The sequence below is a fragment of the Vespula vulgaris genome, chromosome 1, assembly GCF_905475345.1.
Source record: "Vespula vulgaris chromosome 1, iyVesVulg1.1, whole genome shotgun sequence".
In the NCBI taxonomy this organism is placed as follows: domain Eukaryota; kingdom Metazoa; phylum Arthropoda; class Insecta; order Hymenoptera; family Vespidae; genus Vespula; species Vespula vulgaris.
In genome coordinates, this window is record NC_066586.1 from 1,970,216 (window position 1) to 1,993,729 (window position 23,514).

Genomic DNA, 23,514 nt, shown 5'->3' on the forward strand with positions numbered 1-23,514 from the left:
ATAGAAACATTTTGGATTGAGAAAAAGCTTATCGATAAGAAAAGTTTGAGATAGTAAGAAAAAGAGATAGATAGATAGATAGATAGATAGATAGATAGATAGATAGATAGAGAGAGAGAGAGAGAGAGAGAGAGAGAGAGAGAGAGAGAAATAAACAGAAAAAGAGATACATCCTATGGTGTTACCAGCTTTCTCTTTCTTTCTCTCCCGTTTCTTTTTCTTTTTTCTCTCCCTTTTATTTCTTTTCATCTTTTTTTTCTTCGAAGAATTGGCTCCAACCGCAACCGTGAGAAATACGAAGGACATATCCACCATGAGCGGTCTCAAATCCATGGAATGACATCTGCGGTAGGAGCTCAAGACGTAATAGCGATTTTACACGTGAGAGTTAACAGTGGTAGGGGATTTATGAGTATACGAAAGAACACGACACGTATGTGTACTTATATACCTTGAAAGAGGGGCCTGGACCCAGGAGAAGGAACTTGCCGCGTTATGATCCCATAAACGTATTTTTAGAGACCGCCGAATCTCTCCTTCCTACATATACATACATGTATACATATATGCATATATATACATATATATATATATATATATATAAACGCATACATACACGTAACATTTCTTAAACTCTTTTTCACGTGTATACGATATCACCCTTTTCGAACCTATCGTGACCAACCGACACGCCTTTTTTGTCGGCACGACGCACGGCAATCGTTAAATTTTCAATTTGCAGCCGAGTCGAGTATACTTGCGTGGGTGAAACCGCTCGTAGATTCGGCAGGAGTCAACGAAAACGGCTGATAGTAGTTTGAGACTTGCCATAATGTGTACCTACATTGTCCATGTATACATTTAAGGGAGACACATAGAGACAAAAAAAGAGAGAGAAAGAGAGAGTGAGTCAAGGGACACTTTCCTTTGACCAATCGTATCTTCTATTTATGATCGTAAATGTTCCTTCGAGATAAAATTTTACGTATTTATATGTATTACCTCGAATATACTTTTATAATATTCAAATCGAATAATAACTAAATTTCTCTTTTTCTTTCTTTTTCTTTTTCCTAATTTTTTGTTTTTTCAAAGTTATGTTTTACAATCGTATCAAATATTACGATAAAATATTATTAAAATATTAATTATTATGATTACAAGGTAGATCGCGCACACGTATATTATAATAAATGTATTCGTTGTTTATTCATGTAAAAATATTCACGTATGTTCTCATTTTTCATACACGTCGTTTAAAGTCACAGGATAAAATATCGATCGAATCGATAAAAGTTTCTTACGACACGATGCGACTCCTTCAGAATTCGGGAATATACGTTTCTACTCTCTTGGTCATCTCTTGTGTAAAGTGACGTAAGTTCGAATATACGATCTACATTTCAACATACACATATACGTATACATATGTATGTATATATATATATATATATATATATATATATATATATATATATATATATATTTACACGTACATAAACATGTTCAAGTAAAAGTGCAGAATGGTATTAAGCGAACCGGTACGAGGTGATTTTATGGTACTAACGCATATAGAAACGAGAATGTTATGCTTTGAGTAGGAAGAGACACCCACGTTCGTCCTCTCTCTCTCTTTTTCTCTGTCCTTCTCGGTTCAAGAGTGAATTCGATTGACTATTTAAAAGCTCGAACCGATTTCGAGAATTTATCGAATTGACTTAGTTTCTTGTTGAAGGACCTCTCGATATAAACAATATTAAATCGTTATTCGTGTGTGTATATATATATTCGTTATATGTGTATCTCTGTCTCTCTCTCTCTCTCTCTCTCGATATATATATATATATATATATATATATATATATATATATAACGTGATTACTATAATTATCGTTTAATTAATTGAGATCGATCGCTGTCCTCCAAGTGAAACGTTAGAAGCCCTAGCGGTGAGAGAGTGCAACCGTTACGCTCGTAAATTTTCATTTCTCGCTCTTGGCGAAGTACACGATGCAATATATATTTATTGCCAGTTTTAAAGAAGATGACCATTTCGGTAGATGATCATTAACGAAGATAGTATTTTATTTATATTGGGTAAAAAAAGCTTTTAATTTTTCCTTTAATTATTCTTTTTATCTTTTCAACATCGGTTGCATCCATTTATAAATATATAGATTTGATTTCTGTAGCATGTATACACGTATGCACAGTCTAAAGAGAAATAATTATAGACACACACATATATTTATGTACATACTTTTTTCTGGAATTTGTATTTCGTAAAACAAATAATTCTTTTTTCTTTAGTTATATCGATAATTTTTTTTTTCCAAATAACAAAACTTCTTTATATAAATATGATTTCCAATTAACGTGAATTATTTTGTATTTTTCAACTTACAACTACACATGTACGCACGCACGTATCGAATGTATAAAGAGAAATAATTCGAGACGTATGTATATACGTGTTATATAGAAGTTATAGCATGTGTATGTGTAGCGTTCCAAGAAGAAAAAAATGACTAGTGAAAAAATGATAATCATTGCCCACGCGATTAATCGGGTGCAATTGTTCGGGTCCATGATGTTCGTGCGAGCGGTAAACGGCGCGACTAATGTCAATTATCGTTAATCCGCGTAATTGAAGACGTTTAATTTCTAATTGGAAGTGTAGTACAGTATTACGTTTTTTTACTTTCTCTTTTTTTTCTTTTTTCTTTTCTCTCTCTTTCTCTCTCTCTCTTTATCTCTCTCACGCTACTTCCATTTCATTTTATCGAACAAACGTTGAAAATCTTCTGTATGATTTTTCACTAGTGATTTTGCAGTATACAGTTTATATATATATATATATATATATATATATATATATATATATATATATAGACCAATCAATCATCGAATCAATTAATTAATAAATTTGTTTGAAACATACTTTTATTTATTTATTTATTTATTTATTTACTTATTTATTTTTCTTTTACCCTTTATTTTTTTTTTATTTTTTATATTTCAAAATTCCGCTACGGTACACCCGTAATTAGTTACAATTACTCGGCATATCGTTGTTTTAAAGTAAAGCTTTTGCTTGAAGGCTTTTCTTGAATAAATTATTCTCCCTTGATATCAACCTACTCGCTTGTTATCGCACTGATAAATCGACGGATAGTGCTTTGGTTCGTATAATACGCTAGATTATTGCCGTTTCAACGAATAATTTTCTTTCAACATCGACGTTAACTCGCGGAAAACATCGGGCAAAGGCCCTACGGCGTAATCCGGTAGCTTTATATTAAAAAGAGCTTTAATAAAATCATCTTAGTGTAGGTACGTTCTTAAGCACGACCACAAACCCGTTCTTTTGCATAATTTTTCTTACGATGAGAAATACGTTTTTTATATAAGTACACATTAGTTACGCTTCGAGTGTGCTGCTCGTCTTTGAAAAATTTATGAATTTTTTATTTTTTATTTTCATATTTTTTTCCATTTCTTTATCACGAGAGAAGAAGCGTCAAAAAGTTTAATAAATAAATTCTTACGAATATCGTTTGATTTTTTGAAGTTCGAAAAGAAAAAATGAGGTAGTTTTTAATCAATCAATCGAATTCCGGTTCATCAATCAAATATTTTAGTACGAAAATGTATTTGGTATTTTTTTGTGACAGGATTTTTTTTTATAATACCCAAATACTATATTTTTCTACGATAGAGAGATTTGTTTTTCTACTATGAGAAATACGATTTTCACATAGGTATTAGTTACGCTTTGGATATGCGCTAGTCTTTGAAAATGGTATCGAATTCTTTCTTTTTTTTCTTTTTCTTTATCAAGAGAGAAAAAAAGATTTTTAAAAATTTAATAAATAAAATAAGTAAATTCTAGCGGGTATTGGATTTTTCCTCTTTTTCCTTATTTGTAAAGTTTACGAGAGAAAAGAAAATAATTTTTTTTTTATTACATCGTCTTTATTATCGATCTACAATTGAAAATTTTAGTTTGGAAATATATATCGAATCTCTTTTAAAATACTCGAAAACGCACTATAATCTTGTAGGATAGAAGGAACACGGTCTTTTGAATGTAAATGTAACGATTCGACCTGTTTTCTAGGAAGAATAAACGAAGGCACGTTTTTGATACAATCGGGATACGTACATCTTTTGGTATACGTATATACATACATACATGCATACAAACATATATACGCATTTAAACATATGCATACATATTCGACCAGTTTGTTTCAATATTGAATATTTAGTAAGGTACTTAAGAAACAGGACAAATCGCGAATTCTTATCGAAGACTATAAACTTTCTTATAAGTTAGCTTTCAACGTGAGAAAGATACTTCTGTCTTGGATCTATTCGATACGTAAGCATTTTGAAGAAACTAATGAGACGAAGATAACAGTATGAAGAAATTTTAATAATACAGAAAACAAATTAATAATGTTGAAAATTATACGTTGATTATGGGGAGAAAAAGAGAAGAGAAAAAAAAAAGGAAAATTGCGTATTATGAAAATGATTGCTCGGAAATGATTAAATAAAGATAACCGAAAGATAATTATTCTAGTTTTGATATTTTCATCTTCTTATATTTTACGATATGCTCGATTTATACGTATCGTCGTTTCGATAAAATTAAAAGGTAATAAGAGTTTAGCAACGAGTACGTTTAATAGTACGTCTGGAGATTCGAAAGGCCTCGTTCGAAGATAAATAGAGGCGAGGAATAATCGTGCTGCTACTAAAACTATTTTACGAATGAATGATAAAGACGGGCCCGTTTAGATTCGAAATTATTATATAATGGAAACGAGATTAGCTATATATATATATATATATATATATATATATATATATATATATATATATATAAAAGAAAGCTCACCTGTTCTTGATGTAATAACTGATGTTGCTGTTGTTGCTGTTGGTGCATAAGTAATTGCTGTTGTTGTTTGTTTCTCGCGATGGTGTTAACGTTCTTCGTTTGCGATTCGTAACCTCCATTGTGCTGGAACAGTAGAAAGAAAAAAAAAAGAAATAAAATGAAAAATTCTTTAGGCATTTCAATCAAGTATTCAAATATTTCTTTTGATTTCATTTCGTTTCCACGTTTAGTTTTAGGTTGAATATGATCACTCAATAGACGCGTTAAAAGATAAAAAAATAGAATGATGATGGACTACGAGGACGAACCGAAGAAACGAACGGTATTGTTTGGTACAATTTGAAGAAGACACGGTCTTAATGTCGTCGTTTGGAATTTAATTCAAGTCCGAGTACGAAACGAGTGGTACTAAATTACAGGTGCTGTTGTAAATTATACCAAAGTATTTTCTTTTCAACGTAATTACCGAAGTAACTTAAAATACGGCTTCGTTCTTTTCTTTATTGAAATCGGGTTCTTCTTCTTCTTTTTTTTTTTTCTTTTTCAACCTATCGCACATCTTTTTTTTTGTATTTTGCGAATAACATATTGAATATCTCGACCTTCGACTTTTCGAAAAAAGAGGATCGAAGAAGAATCGAGGCAATTAATATATGAAACGACGGGTTTTTTTAGGCTTTTGGCATAGGACCAGTTCTTTACCTCTCTTTGGAACGGAGTGTTGTCGAATAAAAGAAAAAAAGAAAAAAGGAAGAAAGAAAGAAAGAAAGAAAGAAAGAAAAAAAGAAAGAAAGAAAGAAAGAAAGAAAAAGGAAGGAAACAGAAAGGAAGAAGAAGAAGAAGAAGAAGAAGAAAAGGATAGTAGATAGACGAAAAGAAAATGACACACCTCTCTCTCGATATGCAGGGCCGTGTGCCAAACGGTGAACGCAATACGATGCAAAAGCGTCTCGGTTTCTTCTCTCAATGGTGTCTCATCCTTAAGATTATTGTTCATTTTATCCTGTCGTGAATCACCGCAACGGCAACAATTTGCACGTAACCAAGCTCGTGAGAGCGAGCTACCACTATTGGAGCTCATCTTCATCGATCTTCGATAATATCTGATTTATTTATTACGACTGGGAACTTAGTGGCACTTATGTGCGACTCGTTTTTTCGAAAAATATTTTTTCTTCTATTTTTTTTCATTTATCCTTTTTATAAACCCTGAGAGAAGCCATAGGAACGACATGTTTCAAAAAGACAGGAACCCATTAGTAGAAAGAGAAAGAAAAAGATAGAGAGAAAGAAAGAGAAAGATCAGAGAAAGATAAATAGAGAGAGAAAGAGAGAAAGAGAGAGAGAGAGAAAGAGAAAATAGTATCACGAAACACGTTCGAAGATCTACGTTTATATATCGAACGATCTTACAATGGAGCGGCGTCGGTAATGTAGAAATCTATAGATCTCTGCTAGTTTATGTATACGAGAGTACACGGCACGTGTTTCTCTCGCACGTTGTCCCATACAATTGAATCCGGCCACCGCCTTTTCTTCCTCCACTTTGTTAACCCTTTTATCGCCCCTCCTTCTTCTTCTATCTTTATCTCACGTCTTCTTTCTTCGATAGAGGATACATGAAAAATCGACGACTTCCTTCCAAGACTTTTACGTACTGTCAGCCGCATCTGTCTGGTCCACATTGTACAGGCGTCCGACGAGCTGAACTTTTAACAATCTTCATAAAGCTTCTTTCGCGTGCCTCGACGAAGGAATTTCACTTTTATTAAAAAAAAAAAGAACGAAGGATCCAGAGATCACGTGACCGTCCTTTAACCTCTCTCTCTCTCTCTCTCTTTCTCTCTTTTTCTCTGTTTTACACCAACTACGTTACTTGGAGGATCTCTTTCGAATTTCAAGGTCAACAGCGAATTACTCTACTCGTTACACTCGATATTCCCTTAACAACGATATTCAACGACCAATAACAATAACGTCTTCCAAACAAGTGACCTCGATTGTTCGGCTCAATTTTTTGATCGAAACGTTCAAAGAATATAATTCAACGATATGTCTTTCCTTTCCTTTCCTTTCTTTCAGATATTTCCTCAATAAAAACGAAGACTTTGAGATCGTAGCGCGACCTGGGTCAACCGGAAAGAACGTCTGCGCCGCACGGGAGCCGCCCCGATGCTGCGGCTGCTGCCGGATAGAGGGATGAAATCCTGCACTCTGCTCGACTCGAGTAAAGCTCGAAAAGGGGCGCGCGGAGGGTTGTAAAGGGAGATTGAGAGGAGTAAGGGAGGGAGTATGAGGCCCGTGGTGGTGGCGTCAGCTGGGCGAAGGGGGGAAAGGGGATGAGAGGGAAAGGGGGGAATACTCTGTCGCAAGGGATGCAAGGACGGAGTAAAAGAGAGAGCTAGCCAACGCTCTGGTTACCATGGAGACCGTGTCGAGCGTGCGAAGTTACACGCAGGCTTGGTCCTGCGCCTGGTATGCTCAAACTCTGCTGAGAGAGAGAGAGAGAGAGAGAAAGAGAAAGAGAGAGAGAGAGAGAGAGAGAGAGAGAGAGAGAGAGAGAGAGAGAGAGAGTAGTTTGCAGGAAATCTACGTACTCGTAAGGACACCTGTGTACGCCTTTACGTGCTCGTGTACGTGAAAGGGTGAAGAACGTTCCGGCCTATGTTCATTTCCCTCTCCTTCCCTCCTCACTCTCTATCCATACTCTCACCCCACTTCATCCCTCAGCAAGGGAATCCCGGGCTATGTATACCCGGAAGGATGAGGAAGGAAGGAAGGAAGGAAGTATGAGGAAGGGAACCCTATATATCTTCGACTCCTTTCTACACTCCTCCTTTCTGCCACTCCCTTTCCCTGTAATTAGGGCAAGGTTTCGCATGTCTCGAGCACGCCCGCCACTATTTTCTTCCTTTCTTTCTTTTTTTCTCTCTTTTTCTCTTTTTCACCATTTCACCCACCCTCGACGCGCCGTCATTGCCATTAATTCATTCAGGAGTAACTTGATAACTACATAACACGTTTGATAAACTTTGTTTATCGTAACACAAAGGTTTTATTCTTCCTTCTTCTTTTTCTTCTTTTTTTATCTTCTTCTTGGCTGTTTTTTCTTTTTCTCTTTTTGGTATTTCTTTTTTCTTTTTTCTTTACGAAGTCTCTCTTTCTCTTTCTTTCTCTCTCTCCCTCTCTCTCTCTCTCTCTTTCTGGTTTTCTATGTATATTTACACGAGTATACGGAATAATTAAAAGGAGAGATAGAAACTTGGCCTCGTTCGTAAGAGAAATAGTATCTCGTTGGAATCATTATTCTTTCTTTGTAATAAGATTTATAGAACGGAAAACGAAATGCGTTTCATTATTTTTTGTTTTTTTAATACCTTACCTCCGTTTCCAACTTTCGATTGGATTTATATCACTTAGGGCAAAGAAAAAGAGGAAGAGAGAGACAGAGAGAGAGAGAGAAAGAGAGAAAAGAAAAATATTTGAACCGTTACGGAAGAAGATATAAAGTTAATGGTAGTGGTAGAAGCGCGGATGCGAAAATAACAAGGACAGAGTGGAATTTTACGAGAAGGTAAATCACTTCGGCGTATATATATATATATATATATATATATATATATATATATATATATATGTATGTATGTATGTACATACATAGATAGGTACATACATATCTTACCGCTAAGAACGGTGATTCGTCCTTCTAACTTCGTTTAGAAACCGCTAACAAAATGGATGAAGAGAACTGACGCGAGGAATAGATACATAGATGTCCTTGGCATGGTGTAACATAGTCATATATCGCTACTTTCACAACGATTATAAATAATTTTCAAATTACAGATTTAAGATTTAAGATTTAAGATTTAAGATTTAAGATTTAAGATTTAAGATTTAAGATTTAAGATTTAAGATTTAAGATTTAAGATTTAAGATTTCGAATTTAACGTTTTCGGGATTACGAAAAAATGTGGAAAGATCTTAGAAAATCTATCGAGACGTCTTAGCTATTTACTTTCTTGGATTTCCGATTGGTAAACTCCATGTCGTCGGAGAATTATTATTGCGACGATATCGAGAGATTTCGAGTCGGCTTGTAAATTATTACCGAGTTTTCTCCCCTTGTACAGTTAATTCTTGTATATAATCTACATACTCACTTAAATGCTTATCTATACAACCTTTCAGGAAAGATGTATCGCCACGTGAGAAAGAAAGACGTTTTAACGATTTTTTCATAGGATTTTTAAGTCGCGATTATTTTTGCTTTGTTTTTTTTTTTTACTTCTTTTCTTGTTCTTTCGACGATAATTTTTTTTCTAAACGAGATCATATTTTTTCGCCAAAAATATACTATCCAATCTCATTGTTTCTCTAAATATTTTGTGACTTTACAAAAGTATTATTACCGAGCTTTGTGTAGTTAATTCTTGTATATAATATACTTAGTTATAAGTATTTATCTACCAGTCGTTCAAAAAAAGAGATATCGTTATATGAAAGATAAACTTTTAAAAAATTTTTTCTTTGAATCATAACAATTTCTTTTTCTTTTTTCTTCGACATCAATTCTTTTAAACGAGACCGCAGTTTTTCTCGAAAGAGTTTTCTCTCTCTCTCTCTCTCTGTCTCTCTCTCTCTATCTCTCTTTTTTCTAGATACTCGTATTTTATCTATTTAAGAGTATTATTACAGAAAAATCTCTCTTATATAGTTAGTTCATGCATTATATATATTTATAAGTATTTACTTAGCAACCGTTACAAAAAAAATATGTATCGCTACATAAGAAATATAAAATAAACTTTTAAGATTTTCTCTTGAGATTTTCAAACCGTGAGTATTTTTTTCGTTCTACAATGCTTTTAACCGAGATCATAATTTTTCTCTACTTTTCTCTCTCTCTCTCTCTCTCTCTTCTTTTTTTAGATACTTTGTCTTTTTAAAAGTACTCTTTGTATGGTAATACACCCCTGGAAGAGTTCGAGGATCTTTTTAAAAGGCAATTCATGCCCTTGCAAATCGCGAGAAAGTAAAAATGTTTTTCCTATGAATGAATGAATTATCCTTCAGAGTTCTATTACGTTCTATTTACCTTCGTCATTTCTACTTTTTTTCTTTCTCTTTTTCTTTCCGTTTAATTTTCTTTTCATTTGTTTTCAAGTACTCTGAGGTAATAAAATCTTGTTTTTTATTTTATGGAAATGAAAAAAAAAAAAAAAAGAAACAGAAAAAAGAGGAAGAAGAAACGTTTAAAGAAAGAAAAACGTTCGAAGGTAGATACACGTGATTTACGATGAATGTAATCTTTCTTCGAATTACGTAAGCTTGACTTCATTAAAATCCTGATTTTATCGACGCGGCTCGTTTCTCCTCTATTTCTCTCTCTCTCTCTCTCTCTCTCTCTCTCTCTCTCTCTCTCTCTCTCTTTCCCGATCCATTCCTATTAACGTCGATTAGGTAGAATCTTCACGTCGTAGGTATGGTTGAACATAAATTTTCGTTGTAAAATTACACCGACGACGTTAACGCGTACGAATTAAAGAGGACTTTGGGGATTTTGAATTTGTCAAAATGATTATCATAAGTAAAAAAAGAAAAAAGATTCAGAAGAAAATAACAAAAAAATGAAGAAGACGAAGAAAAAGAAGAAAATGAAGAACGGTAGCTGCTTATCGATACGTAATGATGGTAAATACGAGCTTAAGTTTAAGAGGATTACAATACTGGTTCCATATAAGGAAAGTTACGATACGGAATGTCTACGATCGACGTGACGAGCATAGGCAAAGTATAGAAATGGTATAAGATAGGTTGTTCGGGATGGTAGAGAGAATGCGTTCGATCGACTAATCCTGACTTAATTGACTTATGCCCCAAGAGAAAAAGAGAGAGAGAGAGAGAGAGAGAGAGAAAGAGAGAGTGAGAAAGAAAGAGACATAGATAGATAGAAGTAGGTACATTACGCTCGAGAATCACGTTGGAGATCAAAGGGAGCATACAGCTGCTGAGGAATAGATATGCGATCGAGTCGATCGTGACGTGCGACCTTTGGAATGGACTACGACTAAACACGTGATCATTATCTTAAAGAATATTTTAACATTTTCAAGATGCAAATACTAAAATTCTTTTATTTCTATTCGTTTCATAACAGACGACGAATATAACTAAATACTTACCTAAAATTTCCTACGTATAAATTTTCTATACCAAAATCTATTACAATCGTAATATTCAAAAATATTTCATTATCATACTTGATAAAATAGTTGTTATTGATGTATATTAATTATAAAAGTATTTTAATGAGAATTATCGATAAATTGTTAAATTCGTTATGACATTTAAGCAGGAGCGTGAGATTTTTGAAAGTGATAAATCGTAATGAAAGAATAAAGGAAAACAAAATTGTAAAGAATAATATATTTCTTCGATTTTACGAATACGCGACGCGAGACGACAAAATTTTTCGCGACATTTTTCGATGATCTAAGAGGATCGAAGAATAAAACGTATAGTACATAGTATACATACATTTATAGCTTGGTAACATTGGTCACACGAGTCAAGGCCGTGACGTTAGTAAACAGGAAAGGTTTGTTGCGAGTAGTAGTAAGAGCACGCGTATAAGCGAGTACACGTTGCCGACTTAATGGCCGGGGAATTACATAAGAGCCGAGGTTTTTGCTAGAACGTGCAAATAACGTTTAGACGTCCTACTCCTCTATTATATTTACTATCGACTTTTTACATCTCATCTTATTCTTTTCTTACACACACATACACATACATATATATATACACATAAATATATGTATTAAAGATAAGCGTGTATGATATCACAGGAAGTTATAACCATTGTCGATTATTCGTTTCGTTTTTTATCGATTATAATTACAGAAATATCTCGCGACAAAACGAGAAAAGAAAATAAAAAAAAAAATAAAAAAGAAAACACAAAGTAAATACATCAGAAAAAATGGTAGTTCGCGTTTTCTCGCGAAATTTTTATCGATCCTTATTTCTTTCCTTGCATTTTTCCTACTTTCCTTCGAGTATCGTTTCGTTCTCGTCTTTCATTATACCTACAATCGACTTTTCACATCTCATTTTCTTCTTCTCTAACACATACATATATCGTAGATAAGCGTGTATCATATCACAGGAAGTTGTAATCGTTCTTGATTACTCGTTTTGTTTTTCATCGATATAAATATCGAAACAGCACGCGACGAAACGAGAAAAAAAAAGAAAAAAAGAAAAAAGATAATGGTAATACGCTTCTTCTTTCAATTTTCATCGATCTTTATTTCCTTATTTCCTTCCTTTCTTTCTTCCTTCCTTCTTCCTAGCTTGACTTCGGGTCTCGTTCGTTCCTCATAGCCTCTTCTTCGATGAGTACGCGCCATAAATACGACGTAAATCGCGATAGCGATCGTAAAGACTGCCGAGGAAAGGAGGATGTAAGCTTATCTCGAGCTCGCCTTTATCGCTGACCCTAGACCCTTTCGATGCGTTGCTCGCCGCTTTAATCCTTTCATGTTACCGACTATCCAGGCGTTCTCTCGTCCATGCTCACTCGACTCCCTCTTCAGAGACATTTGCAAACGTCATCGCCAGAACGACGACGACGACGACGACAACGACGACGATCGGCACGATAAATTAATTCCCTTGGATCGTCTCTCTCTTTCTCTTTCTATCTCTATTTCTCGTTTTTCTTATTTACGATGACGTAGTATTTTCGTCCTTCGATTTTACCACCGATGCAACTCCAAGAAATTCGCATTAGACGAAAGTCTTAACCGATGAAAGAGGAACCAAGATCAAAGGGAAACGAATATAATGTAAAAAGGGAAAAATAAGTGGAAAATACTTTGGCGAATTCCTATGAAAAGACTGCGGATAGGATGTTTGATTGGATAAGAGAGAAAAGAGAGAAAGAGGGACAGACGGAAAGACAGATAGAGAAAGAGAGAGAGAGAGAAGGAGAGAGAGAGAAGGAGAGGAAGACAGTTTGGTACCCAAGAAAAATTTCCTTCGTTTTCTATGGCGGTTTCGATTCCGCTTTTTGGAGGATTGCCAGGAGTCTAACTTTTTTCGGTTAGCTAACCGCTACATTTTCTTCATTTCTTTCTCTTTCTATTTCATTTTCTATTTCTCTCTTTCTCTCTTTCTCTTTCTCTCTTTCTCTCTCACTCTCTCTCTCTCTCTCTCTTTCTCTCTCTCTCTTTCTCTTTTGTGTTACCCGAAAAGGAAGGAAAAAAAAGAAAATAAGGAAGAAGGACGACAGAATAGATGACTCTCGAAGCTTCCAAGGATTCACCTTTCACCTTGTGAAAATGTTGTCCAGATAGACGTGAAGTTAGATCACGAGTCGTTTACGAGCTCGATTCACGTATTTCGTTCACGTTCCAGAAGAGCCGGCTTGTCCGCGTTAACGTCGAATACCTTCTTGACAATTTACGGACCGCCTCCTTGAAACCGGATAAAATCGTTCGCATCCTTGACAAACGTTATCTCATGCATTTCTGATACCAATGTTTGTTATTGGACCAACACGATCTTTTCTTTTTTCTGTCTTTCTGTCTCTCTCTCTTTCTCTCTTAATCTTTTTTTCTTTCTCTTTTAAATAAATATCTTCATATTACATCAATCTTTGTTATGAAATAATAGTTACAGATACTATGTTTCTTGTATCGGGATAATTATATTCTATTAAGTATAAGGTATTATTATTCTTTTTTCTTTTTATTAGTATGTATAAATATATTAATTTATACACACATATATATATATATATATATATATATATATATTAATCATAGATATTAGTAATGTTAATTATATTGTGTGATATATAAATGTGTGATATACGAGGTATAAATTATGTTTAATCTATATAAAAGATATTGGAATATAAAGAAAGAAAATAAAAGCGATAAAATAAAATCATATTTAAATAATACAATTATATTAACGTGTTACTTATGTGTATATGTACACACACACACACACACACACGCACATACACACATATATATGTTACACGACGTTATCTGAATTTAAACAAGTCCAAGCTGATAGAACACGACAGCTCAATATTCTTTTTTTCACAAATTCAATCTCCTTCCTCTTCGTTCTTTTTTCATCTTCGTTTTCTTTTTTAACTTTTATTTTTCTCTTCCCAGAAATTAACCATACAATTTACCTACAAACGAATACAAATCGATGGAACAGGTAAAAGGTAGAAAAATATTTTTTTTTCTTATTTGGAAAAAAGAAACGTACCGGGCATCGCGAGAATTCGTTTCTCTTACATAGTGTAATTGACAACGACTCTTTAGGTCCCGTTTACGTTCACTTCGAAGAACAAATGGCGGCAAATCGTAAGCGACGCGTCCGAACGAAGTTCACTCTCTCGTGTCGGAGCGTCAATTAGCGTCTCGAAGTAACGCGACGAGAACGACGATCCAAGTCGAGCGCACGAACTCGGGCGTAAATAAACATTTCTCTTTATACACACTACGAGATCGAGAGCGAGAGTGAAAGAGGGAGAGAGAGAGAGAGAGAGAGAGAGAGAGAGAGAGAGAGAGAGAGAGAGAGAGAGAAGGGGAGAGAGATGGAGGGGTAGAGAGAGAGAGAGAGAGAGAGACCCTATGGCCCTTCTGGATCGATATAAGAGATGCTCGTAGCGATTCAAGGCCGACGTAAAAGAAACGTCGAAATAATTCATCGTTCCGCTTGTTAAGCATTTAAATCGGTACTCACCGAATAGATTGAATATTCTTTTTTTTCTTTTTTTTTTGGGATAAATAGATACCGACTTGAACTAGTTCGGAGTTGAAAAAGTTTTATCGATAAAATTTTCAGATAATCATTAAACGTGATAAATTGAAATCGAAGTGAGAAATTGGCGGAGATTGAAACGCTTGAAAAAAAAAAAGAAAGAAAGAAATAGAAAAAAGAAAAAATCTAATCTAGTCAATAGATTCGATTAAAAGTGTTTTAGATCCATTGATCGATTGAAAACGCTTTTCAAAACAAAAGTTGATAGATCGATCGAACGATCGATCGATTGCGATTTAATACTCTGTTTTAATACTGGTCGAGTATTGACCATGTTTCGACTATCCCTGATATTAGTTTCGAAATCTATTTATACTTCCTATCGAATGTCAAGAATTGTGAATGAAAGGCTCGCGACAGGCACGCGATGGAAGAGAAAATGTTACTTTATGCTTGATTGACGTCTGGCGAATCGTTATCGTTCACTTTTCACAAGAGACTATTTTCATCTATTTCGCGTATATATGTGCTTATATGTGTATACGTGTGTATATGTATGTAAGAGAAAGAGGGAGAGAGAGAGAGAGAGAGAAAGAGAGAAAGAGAGAGAGAGAGAGAAAGAGAAAGAAAGAGAAAGAGAAAAAGAGAGAAAATCATCTGTCTTTCCTTTGTTGTGTAACGAATAAAGACGAATAAATCAATGTCACGTTGTCGAGAGAGCTCTATCGCACTCTCTGCTACTATTACTCGTCGTCGTTGTCCCCTCTCTCTCTCTCTCTCTCTCTCTCTCTCTCTCTCTCTGTCTCTGTCTCTGTCTGTCGTTACGGGTTAACGATAGCTCGAAAGTAACGTCGATGTATCGCAAGGTTCCTAGTAAAAGATCGAGAAAAAGATCGCATCTTTCTCTCTCTCTCTTTCTTTCTCCTTCTTTCTTTCCTTCTTTCTTTCTTGACGGAACCGTTTTAAATCATCTTCATCCGTTCGTTTTTCGTTCTCGTAAATCATACCATCGAAATATTTCCGCTCTGGAAAGTAACGTTCTTTGAACTCGAACCCATAAACGCTTAGGTCGCGGTACCTATACCTATTCCGATATTTCTTCGAGAGTAAGACCCTTCTTCCTTCTTCTTCTTCTTCTTGTTCCTCTTCTCTCTAGAGCTCGTGCCCGTTGCCTGTTATTTCACGTGTTCGAACGGAAACTTAAATCACTTTGGTGTGGTGCACTTGCACGGAGTCTCTCGGACATCGGTCATGACCGCACTTTACTTATGTTCGATGGACGTTAACGTTAACGTTTCGACTAGAGGGAAATAAAATGGAATAAAAGAAAATGAAATAAAGTAATATAAAAAAATTATTTGTGGATGTCAGTCGGGAAGGGACTTTATATCGGGATGCGTTATCCCTGACAAGTTATTTTCATGATCCCTTTTAGAGTCAGCTTCTATCCTATAACAGCCTGCATCACTGCATGAGAGAAACAGAAAGAGAGAGAAAAAGAAAAAGAGAGAGAGAGAGAGAGAGAGAGAGAGAGAGAACGATCGTTGAAGAAGAAGAAACAACAGTCTGCTAGACGAACATGCCAGATGCCCACTAATTCACGCAATCTAATCCGGATTTCTAATCGTCCGTGGTATATTTCCAAGCTAGAAACCGTCCGCAACCAACGAAGAGACATAGAGATACTTAACGAGAGTTATATAAAGCCTTACAGGAATATATGGATTATCCATTATTTCACTCAAAAGTAAATCTCGAAAATACGTAACATAAAGTTACAGATACCTGATCTACCAATTCGTTTTACGAATCGATCAACCTAATGGAAGATATCAGTGATACTTTCTAAATTAGATAGTAAGAATGATTAATGTCCGAGATTAATGTGCAGAAAGCGAACATATATATATATATATATATATATATATATATATATATATATATAGAGAGAGAGAGAGAGAGAGAGAAAGAGAGAGAGAAACAGAGAAAGAGAGAAAGATAAATTACATATGACTCAGAAAATTTCTAACGTGGTTGTAAATAATTATTATACATTTTAATGACTGTATTACCCCTGTCATTTGATTGGATCTTGAAAATAAAGTTACTTTCATCTAACAATAAGGAAAACACAATCGATTTCTAATTACGCGCATCAATTACATACTTTTTCTTCTTCTTTTTTTTCTTTTTCTTTATCGTCGTCGTCGTCTTAGTCTTAGTCATCGTACTCTTAATCAGATTTCTTCCGCTTAAGAGAAAATTAATTTGCACGAATGAAAAACGAAAGACGAATCGGTGCGAAGGTACCAGTGGTGTTAACGTGTTTTGTGCGGCTACGATGCGGTTAAAGCGACTCGCACGAGAAGATATCAGTGTGCTCCTACTTCCGTGAAAGAGTCACTCGACGCCTCCAACCCAACGTCCACGCTTTGCCGAGCAAAAGACCAAAGACGAAACTGCTTCCTGATTCTCGTCTTTCCCTTCCGGCGGTTTCCGTGAAGCGGCTGTGCCGCGCCATGCCACGCCATGCCGCGTCGCGCCTTACCTACCGCGTGAAATAGCCACACATGAAATAGCCGGATGAAATGTGTTTGCCCTGACTGCTTCACCGACCGGAACGAAATCTCTTTTCTAATCTCTTGTAATAATCAAAGACTTTACTTAATAGGGAGAAAAAAAAAACAGAAAAAAAAAATTAATACAGTTTGTCTCATAACAATGTATTTTTTCTGTCGTTTTTTTTTTTTTATTATTAATTTCGTTTATTTTTACTGTACTATTTTATATTACTTAATAGGGAGAAAAAAGAAAAAGACAAAAAAATTAATGCTGTTTTACTCATAATAACGTATTTCTTCTGTCGTCTGTTTTTTTTTTTTTTTTTTTTAATTAATTTCGTTTATGTTTAAATGTTATTTATGAACGTTTTTATCTCTCTCCCCCCTGTCCCCTTTCTCCTCCACTACCCCAAGAAATATATTCGTTTTCTTTATTGTTATCATCGAGATATATTTCTACAGAACAATACGTATGTTTACATGATTAATTATATTTTTATTTATGATTTATTATTTATACCTGGTTGAGAACGAAGAATTTGTAAATCATCATCATCATCATCAAGTCTGGAACGAGAGATAAGGAGAAGTGGAAAATTTATCGTACCGACTAAATAAGTTTGTGCAACTGCGATCATCTCGTTTGAGACACTATTATAAATAAATGTTTTAATATATGTACATATATAAATTTTTTTTCTTTTTGTTTGTTTTCTAGTTCAATCCTAGTCATCAATCTATCTATCTGAAAGTACATACATACGTAGCTAAAAACTTTCATCGTCTTTGTAGAACTTAAGATATAAATTCGCGATGTTAATTTAAGATATAATTACCGATCGGATAAAATGGTTTTAATAACGATTTAACGAGCCGTACTCTCGTACCTTCTCTATCTTGATCGAGTTTGATCTCGATCAATGTCGTCGTTATGGTTAATTGAACGCTTCTGGTAAATACATTTGGAATGATCGTAAGTAAGACTTTCTTATCCGTAGCAATCGCGAACTTCTTACAATCGATAGTTACGATGTAATTACAGAAATTATCGATAGGTAGTAAGTTTGCATTTACAATTCAAATCGATCGATCAGATCGTAGGAAAGAGTTTCTGAAAGTTTATGTCATTTTAAAAGAGAGAGAGAAAGAGAGAGAGAGAGAGACTTTCATAATTAGATAGGTACGTAAATATCATACGTATTACACGTTTCTTTCGTATCTATTAGATACTTGCAAGGATTTTTTCAAGTCGGATGGAAAAAATAAAGAAAAAAAAAAAAGAAAAGAAAAATAAAAAAAAATAAATAAAAAGAAGAATTGAGTGTTTACCTTCTACGTATCGTGATAATTATTTGGGGAATATTTTTTTGCTGGATAAGAGGTTTTAAAATTCCGCGAAGAAAGAATTACAAATGTGAACGAGAATAGACCAATGACGTAAATCGTCGGAAGGTCGCGGAATCGGGTTCGATATTTATCCATGGATAAAGACAGAAATAAGTATGCTCGAAAGAAAGAAGGAATCGCGAAAGTTTCAAAGTTTCGTGATGTGAGATAACGTTTAATGTTTGTACTCGATACGAGATGGACGACATTTTTATTTCTTGTTTTTCTTTCTTTATATTTCCTTTTTTTTTTTGTCAATAATAAGTCTTCTTACAAATCGTCGGTATAGCATATGTGTATTAAAGGAAATTTCTTCTTTTTTTTTCTTTTCTTTAATATAGAAGAACGAAATGAGAATGAAATGAGAACGAGGATAAAGTTACCAACGAGAATAGTCGAAAGATCATTTGCTTTCATGTGTCCTCGTTGCAAATAGATATCGACCACAGACGACGATAGGCTATTTGTGAATTACGCAATTTCGTAGATTAAGGGAGATCGTTACTTTCTTCGCGTTTCTAATCTTCTTAATTCAAAACTTCAAAACTTAATATAAATATAAATGTGTGTGTGCTTGTGTGTTAATAATACATCATATATATGTATGAAGCATCGTTGATAAATCCTCGTAATCGAAGCTCGGCACGTAAAGTATTGGATGTGAATTTTTTCTTTTTTTCCATGATAAGAAGTATGAAAATAAGTGTGCTCACTTTCATGAGATATAAAATGCTATATAAAATGCTATATAAAATGCTACATAAAATCCTATATTATTTAATCGTTAATAAAATGTTAGGAAAGATAGTATGAAAAACACATTGAATTGGAGATTTAAGCAATAGCATATACACACACATACACACACACACACACACACATGTATATATACCTACATATTTTCTAAAGGATAATATTTCAAATATGTTCATAATACCTCGACAAGTCGTGAAAGACTTGATAAAATGCGAATATAATGCGTTATCGTGAAGAGAAAGAGTATACTTTAGAGAGAGAGAGAGAGAGAGAGAGAGAGTGTGTGTGTGTGTGTGTGAGAGAGAGAGAGAATCCAGAAATAGCGATACGTTACCAGTGAACTTTGTTTATGATCTTTCAACTTCTACGAGTAAAGCGAGCGAGTCGATTATCGATAGCTCCAACTAACCATATATGGTAATAGAAAAATATGAAAAGAAAAAAAAGAGGAAGTGACGAATTATAAGATAAAAAAGAATAAAAGGAAAAAGAAATTGATCATAGTTAGAACGATGATGCGCATTATATGAGAATATAACATAACTCGATTGTAATTCATCAATGACATAGTCGTCGATGACGAAGATTCTTGATAAAATCGTCATCGTCCCCATCATCAACTCAGCCATAAATAATCTCGTTGCGGTAACGTTTAGTTCATCGTCGTCGTCGTCGTCGTCGTCGTCTTCGTTACTAAGACGACGGTCGCGTGTCGACATAGTTTTAATCTTCATTCGAAGGATATTACACGATTCCGGAATTTTATTTTACACATCATTGCCTTCTCTTTCTCGTTTACATCATCTCTTTGCTATGTCGGTATCTAAAAATGTCTTTTCTCTTTCTTTTCCTCTCCCTCTCTCCTTCTCTCTGTTTTTCTCTCTGTTTTCCTCTCTTTTATTCTCAATGTATGAATATATATATAGATATCAAGTAAAATGCGCAGACGCTTTTAGATATTATCCCCGCGAAGTTTTAAACACGAAGAAGAAAAAGAGAGACACTTACCAATGTGACGAGTCGATAATTCCGATGGACCGCAGCATCACCGTGGCAACGAACAACGGTTGACAACATCTTTTTAATATATCTCAATAAATCCTTATAAAATTCCTTATCGTTGACTTATTAATTTCGTTCGTTCGTCCTTGGAAAGTAATCATAGTAGATAAATATGAACGTCTTCCCTTTAATTAAATCCCTTCGTAAAAAGAAATGTGGTCGTCTTTCTTCCGATCACCTTCAAACATTTTTCTTCTTCTTCTTCTTCTTTTCTTTTCGAAAATTTATGAGGGTAAGAAAAACAAAAAAAAGATAGCAGAGAAAGAGAAAAAAAGAATGAAGAAAAAAAAACAAGAAATAACGAAATAATAATCTTCACCAGACACAGGTATTACACTTGATCGATAATGATGATTTATGAATCAATAAGAGATAAGAGTTTGGTGGGTCTTACGATTTGGCCAGGGTAACGTAACCGACGCTATGTTGAAAGCGTCAGACGCGTCAGAAGCGCGAAGCGACAGCTACGAAAGCTGAAGAACGAGTGCGCAAGCGCATTGCTTCATCCTTCTCTCTCTCTTTCTCTCTCTCTCTCTCTCTCTTTTTCTCTCTTCGCGCCCCATACTCTCTCTTCTCTTTTCTTCTTCTTCCTCTTCTTATCCTTCTGTTCTTTTCTACCCCCCACGTCTACTCCTACTCCTACTCCTACTCCTACTCTGACTATGACTCTGACTCCTTGCAAATTCCATCCTTACTCCTTCTTCGTCTTTCCTTCTTTTTTTTCTTCTTCTTCTTTTTTTTCTTGATTTTTTTTCCTTTTTTTCTTTTTTTTCTTCTTTTTTTTCTTCTTTTTTTTCTTTTCCTCCTTCCTCTTCAATAATTATAATCCTTCTCGCAAAGACGCAGGACGATATCGTCGAAGGATAATCCCGACGCGTTGACTCGTGAACAAATCGAGATCTCAAGAATTCGGGATCATCTGAGATTAATCGAATTATATCTGACTGAATTTGCGAGAGATTTCCCGGAGATTTATACCTTCTTATTTCTTATTTTCTCTTATTTCTTTTTTCTTTATTTTCTTTATTTTTCTTTTTTTCTTCGTTTCTCTTCTCCTCCTTTTTTTCTCCTTTTTCTTCTCTCATAACTTGCGGGAAAAAATTATCGGCCGATTTAAAACGTATAGATATGTAGAATTTTTATAGAGAAATAATTTTTGATCGATTATTAATATCGTAGATCGTTTCATTTTTATGATCGTAAGAATCACAGATAATTTTGTTTCTACAATTATATACAAATATTTATTGATTAATTAAAACGAATATAAATTGTTACGAGGTTCAAGAAAACATATTTCGTTCTCTTCTTTTATCCTATTTTCACGATGACGTTTCTTTTTAGATAATTTTGATTCTACGATCATAAAAATATTTATTGATTAATTGAAATGAATTTCTTGTAAAATTGTTACAAGAAAATATATTTTGTTCTCCTCTTTTATCGTATTTTGACGATGATGCTTTTTCTGGATGTTTACGTCATTTCTTTTTCCGTTTCTCAGCCGTGATCACTTTTTCATCGAAGTATACTTATGCATATGTATATATGTGCATTGAAAAGCTTTAGATTATTATTCGAAGAGACATGTCGAGCGATTATCGATACAAATTTGATTCCAGACGCTGTATCACGTTTATCAAGTGAACCGGTTCGTAGAGATGGATCATTTGTCTCGATCTTTGAGTCTTCTCCCTTACGATCTTCTTCTTCTTCTTTTTTCATTCTCTTTAGTTTCGTTGTCCTTGATTCTAGATCGTATTCTGATGAGATCGTCGATCCATTCTCTCTCTCTCTCTCTCTCTCTCTCTCTCTCTCTCTCTCTCCCTCTCTCTCTCTTTTCACTTTCGCTTTCTTTCATTAATTTACCAAAAACCTGTTTTTTTTTCTCTTCGACGAATCTCGCTTCGATATAAGTTCACTGAAAATAAATTCTCGAATCGACTGACAGAAATGTAAAACGGGTAGAATAAAAAAAAGATAAAAGAAACAGAAAAAATTGTACAGAAAAACGTGTCTTCCTTCCTAAAAACTTCAACTTTATTTTGCCTTTTCTTCTCTCCTCTCTCTTTCTCTCTCTCTTTTTCTCATTCTGCCGAGTTCACACCGGCTAGAGATTAATTCAGAAAAGCAAAAGAAAAGTGGAACGTTAAAGTTTCATCTGGCCGAGAAAAGCCAGACGTGTAAAAGGATTATTGGATGGAATTCACTTCTCTGTTATCGATCTCTCGATCATAGAATATTTTTCTCCGATCGGAATATCCGACCAGTTAAAATCTTCGAGAATTTTTCATATTCGGAGTAATTCGTTCGGTACCGGTCACACAATTTTTCTTCGGATATTAGATAATATCAGTTTTCTTTAATATCCTCGTATTATTTCTAAAATTGTCGGAGATAAAAGAAAAAAGAAAGGAAAGAAAAAGAGAGAGGAAGAATGTCTCCGTTCAAATTAAATCAGCTTGTGAATCCTCGAAAAAGAGAAAGAGAAACAGAGAAACAGAGAAACAAAGAGAGAGAGAGAGAGAGAGAGAGAGAGAGAGAGAAAGAGAGGAAAGAATAAACGTCTTGAAAATTGGAAACTTTAAATGTCCTTCCTTTTTAGTTACGCCGAAACAAAATTGTGAAGTCAGTTAAAAAAGGAAACAAGAAAAAGAAAAAGAAAGAAACACATAGATATAAAATTCGCTAAAGGTGAAAGGGTGTAAGGAAGGCGGAACGTTACATTTTTCACTTCCGTCCAACAGAAAATCCTGCTTGAGAAAGGAGGCATTAATCCTTCGGAAAGACGTTTGAGATCTCGCCAGAGGTGAAAATCGAAGGAGTGAGATGGTTCATAAATTTCGATGCACTTAGTCGCAGCTTCGGAAGGTCGACCCTCTATACTGTTGTTGCTCTTTTGGATGGAACAAAAAAAAAGAGACACACATACACATACATGAAGTGGGAGAGGGAGGGAAAGAGAGAGAGGAGAGGAAAGGATAGTGAGATGACAAATCGTTTGTTACGGAAGGATGAACCACCACGGTGGTGGTCTGTTACCCTCAT

The 23,514-nt window shown here is 34.6% G+C and overlaps 1 protein-coding gene across 13 annotated transcripts in view; it reads right to left on the reverse strand.

The window, feature by feature from the left end:
• LOC127069508 (tensin-3) overlaps positions 1-23,514 on the reverse strand; it is a 157,294-nt gene that overhangs the window by 37,124 nt on the left and 96,656 nt on the right. For 11 of the 13 annotated variants that reach the window (XM_051006613.1, XM_051006618.1, XM_051006604.1 and 8 more), the window contains one exon: positions 4,907-5,029. In XM_051006613.1, coding sequence (XP_050862570.1) covers positions 4,907-5,029 — 123 coding nt within the window. Of the gene's footprint in view, positions 1-4,906; positions 5,030-5,795; positions 7,056-20,412; positions 21,699-23,514 lie in introns of those variants that run through there. The other 2 variants (XM_051006672.1, XM_051006664.1) reach the window with 2 other exon arrangements.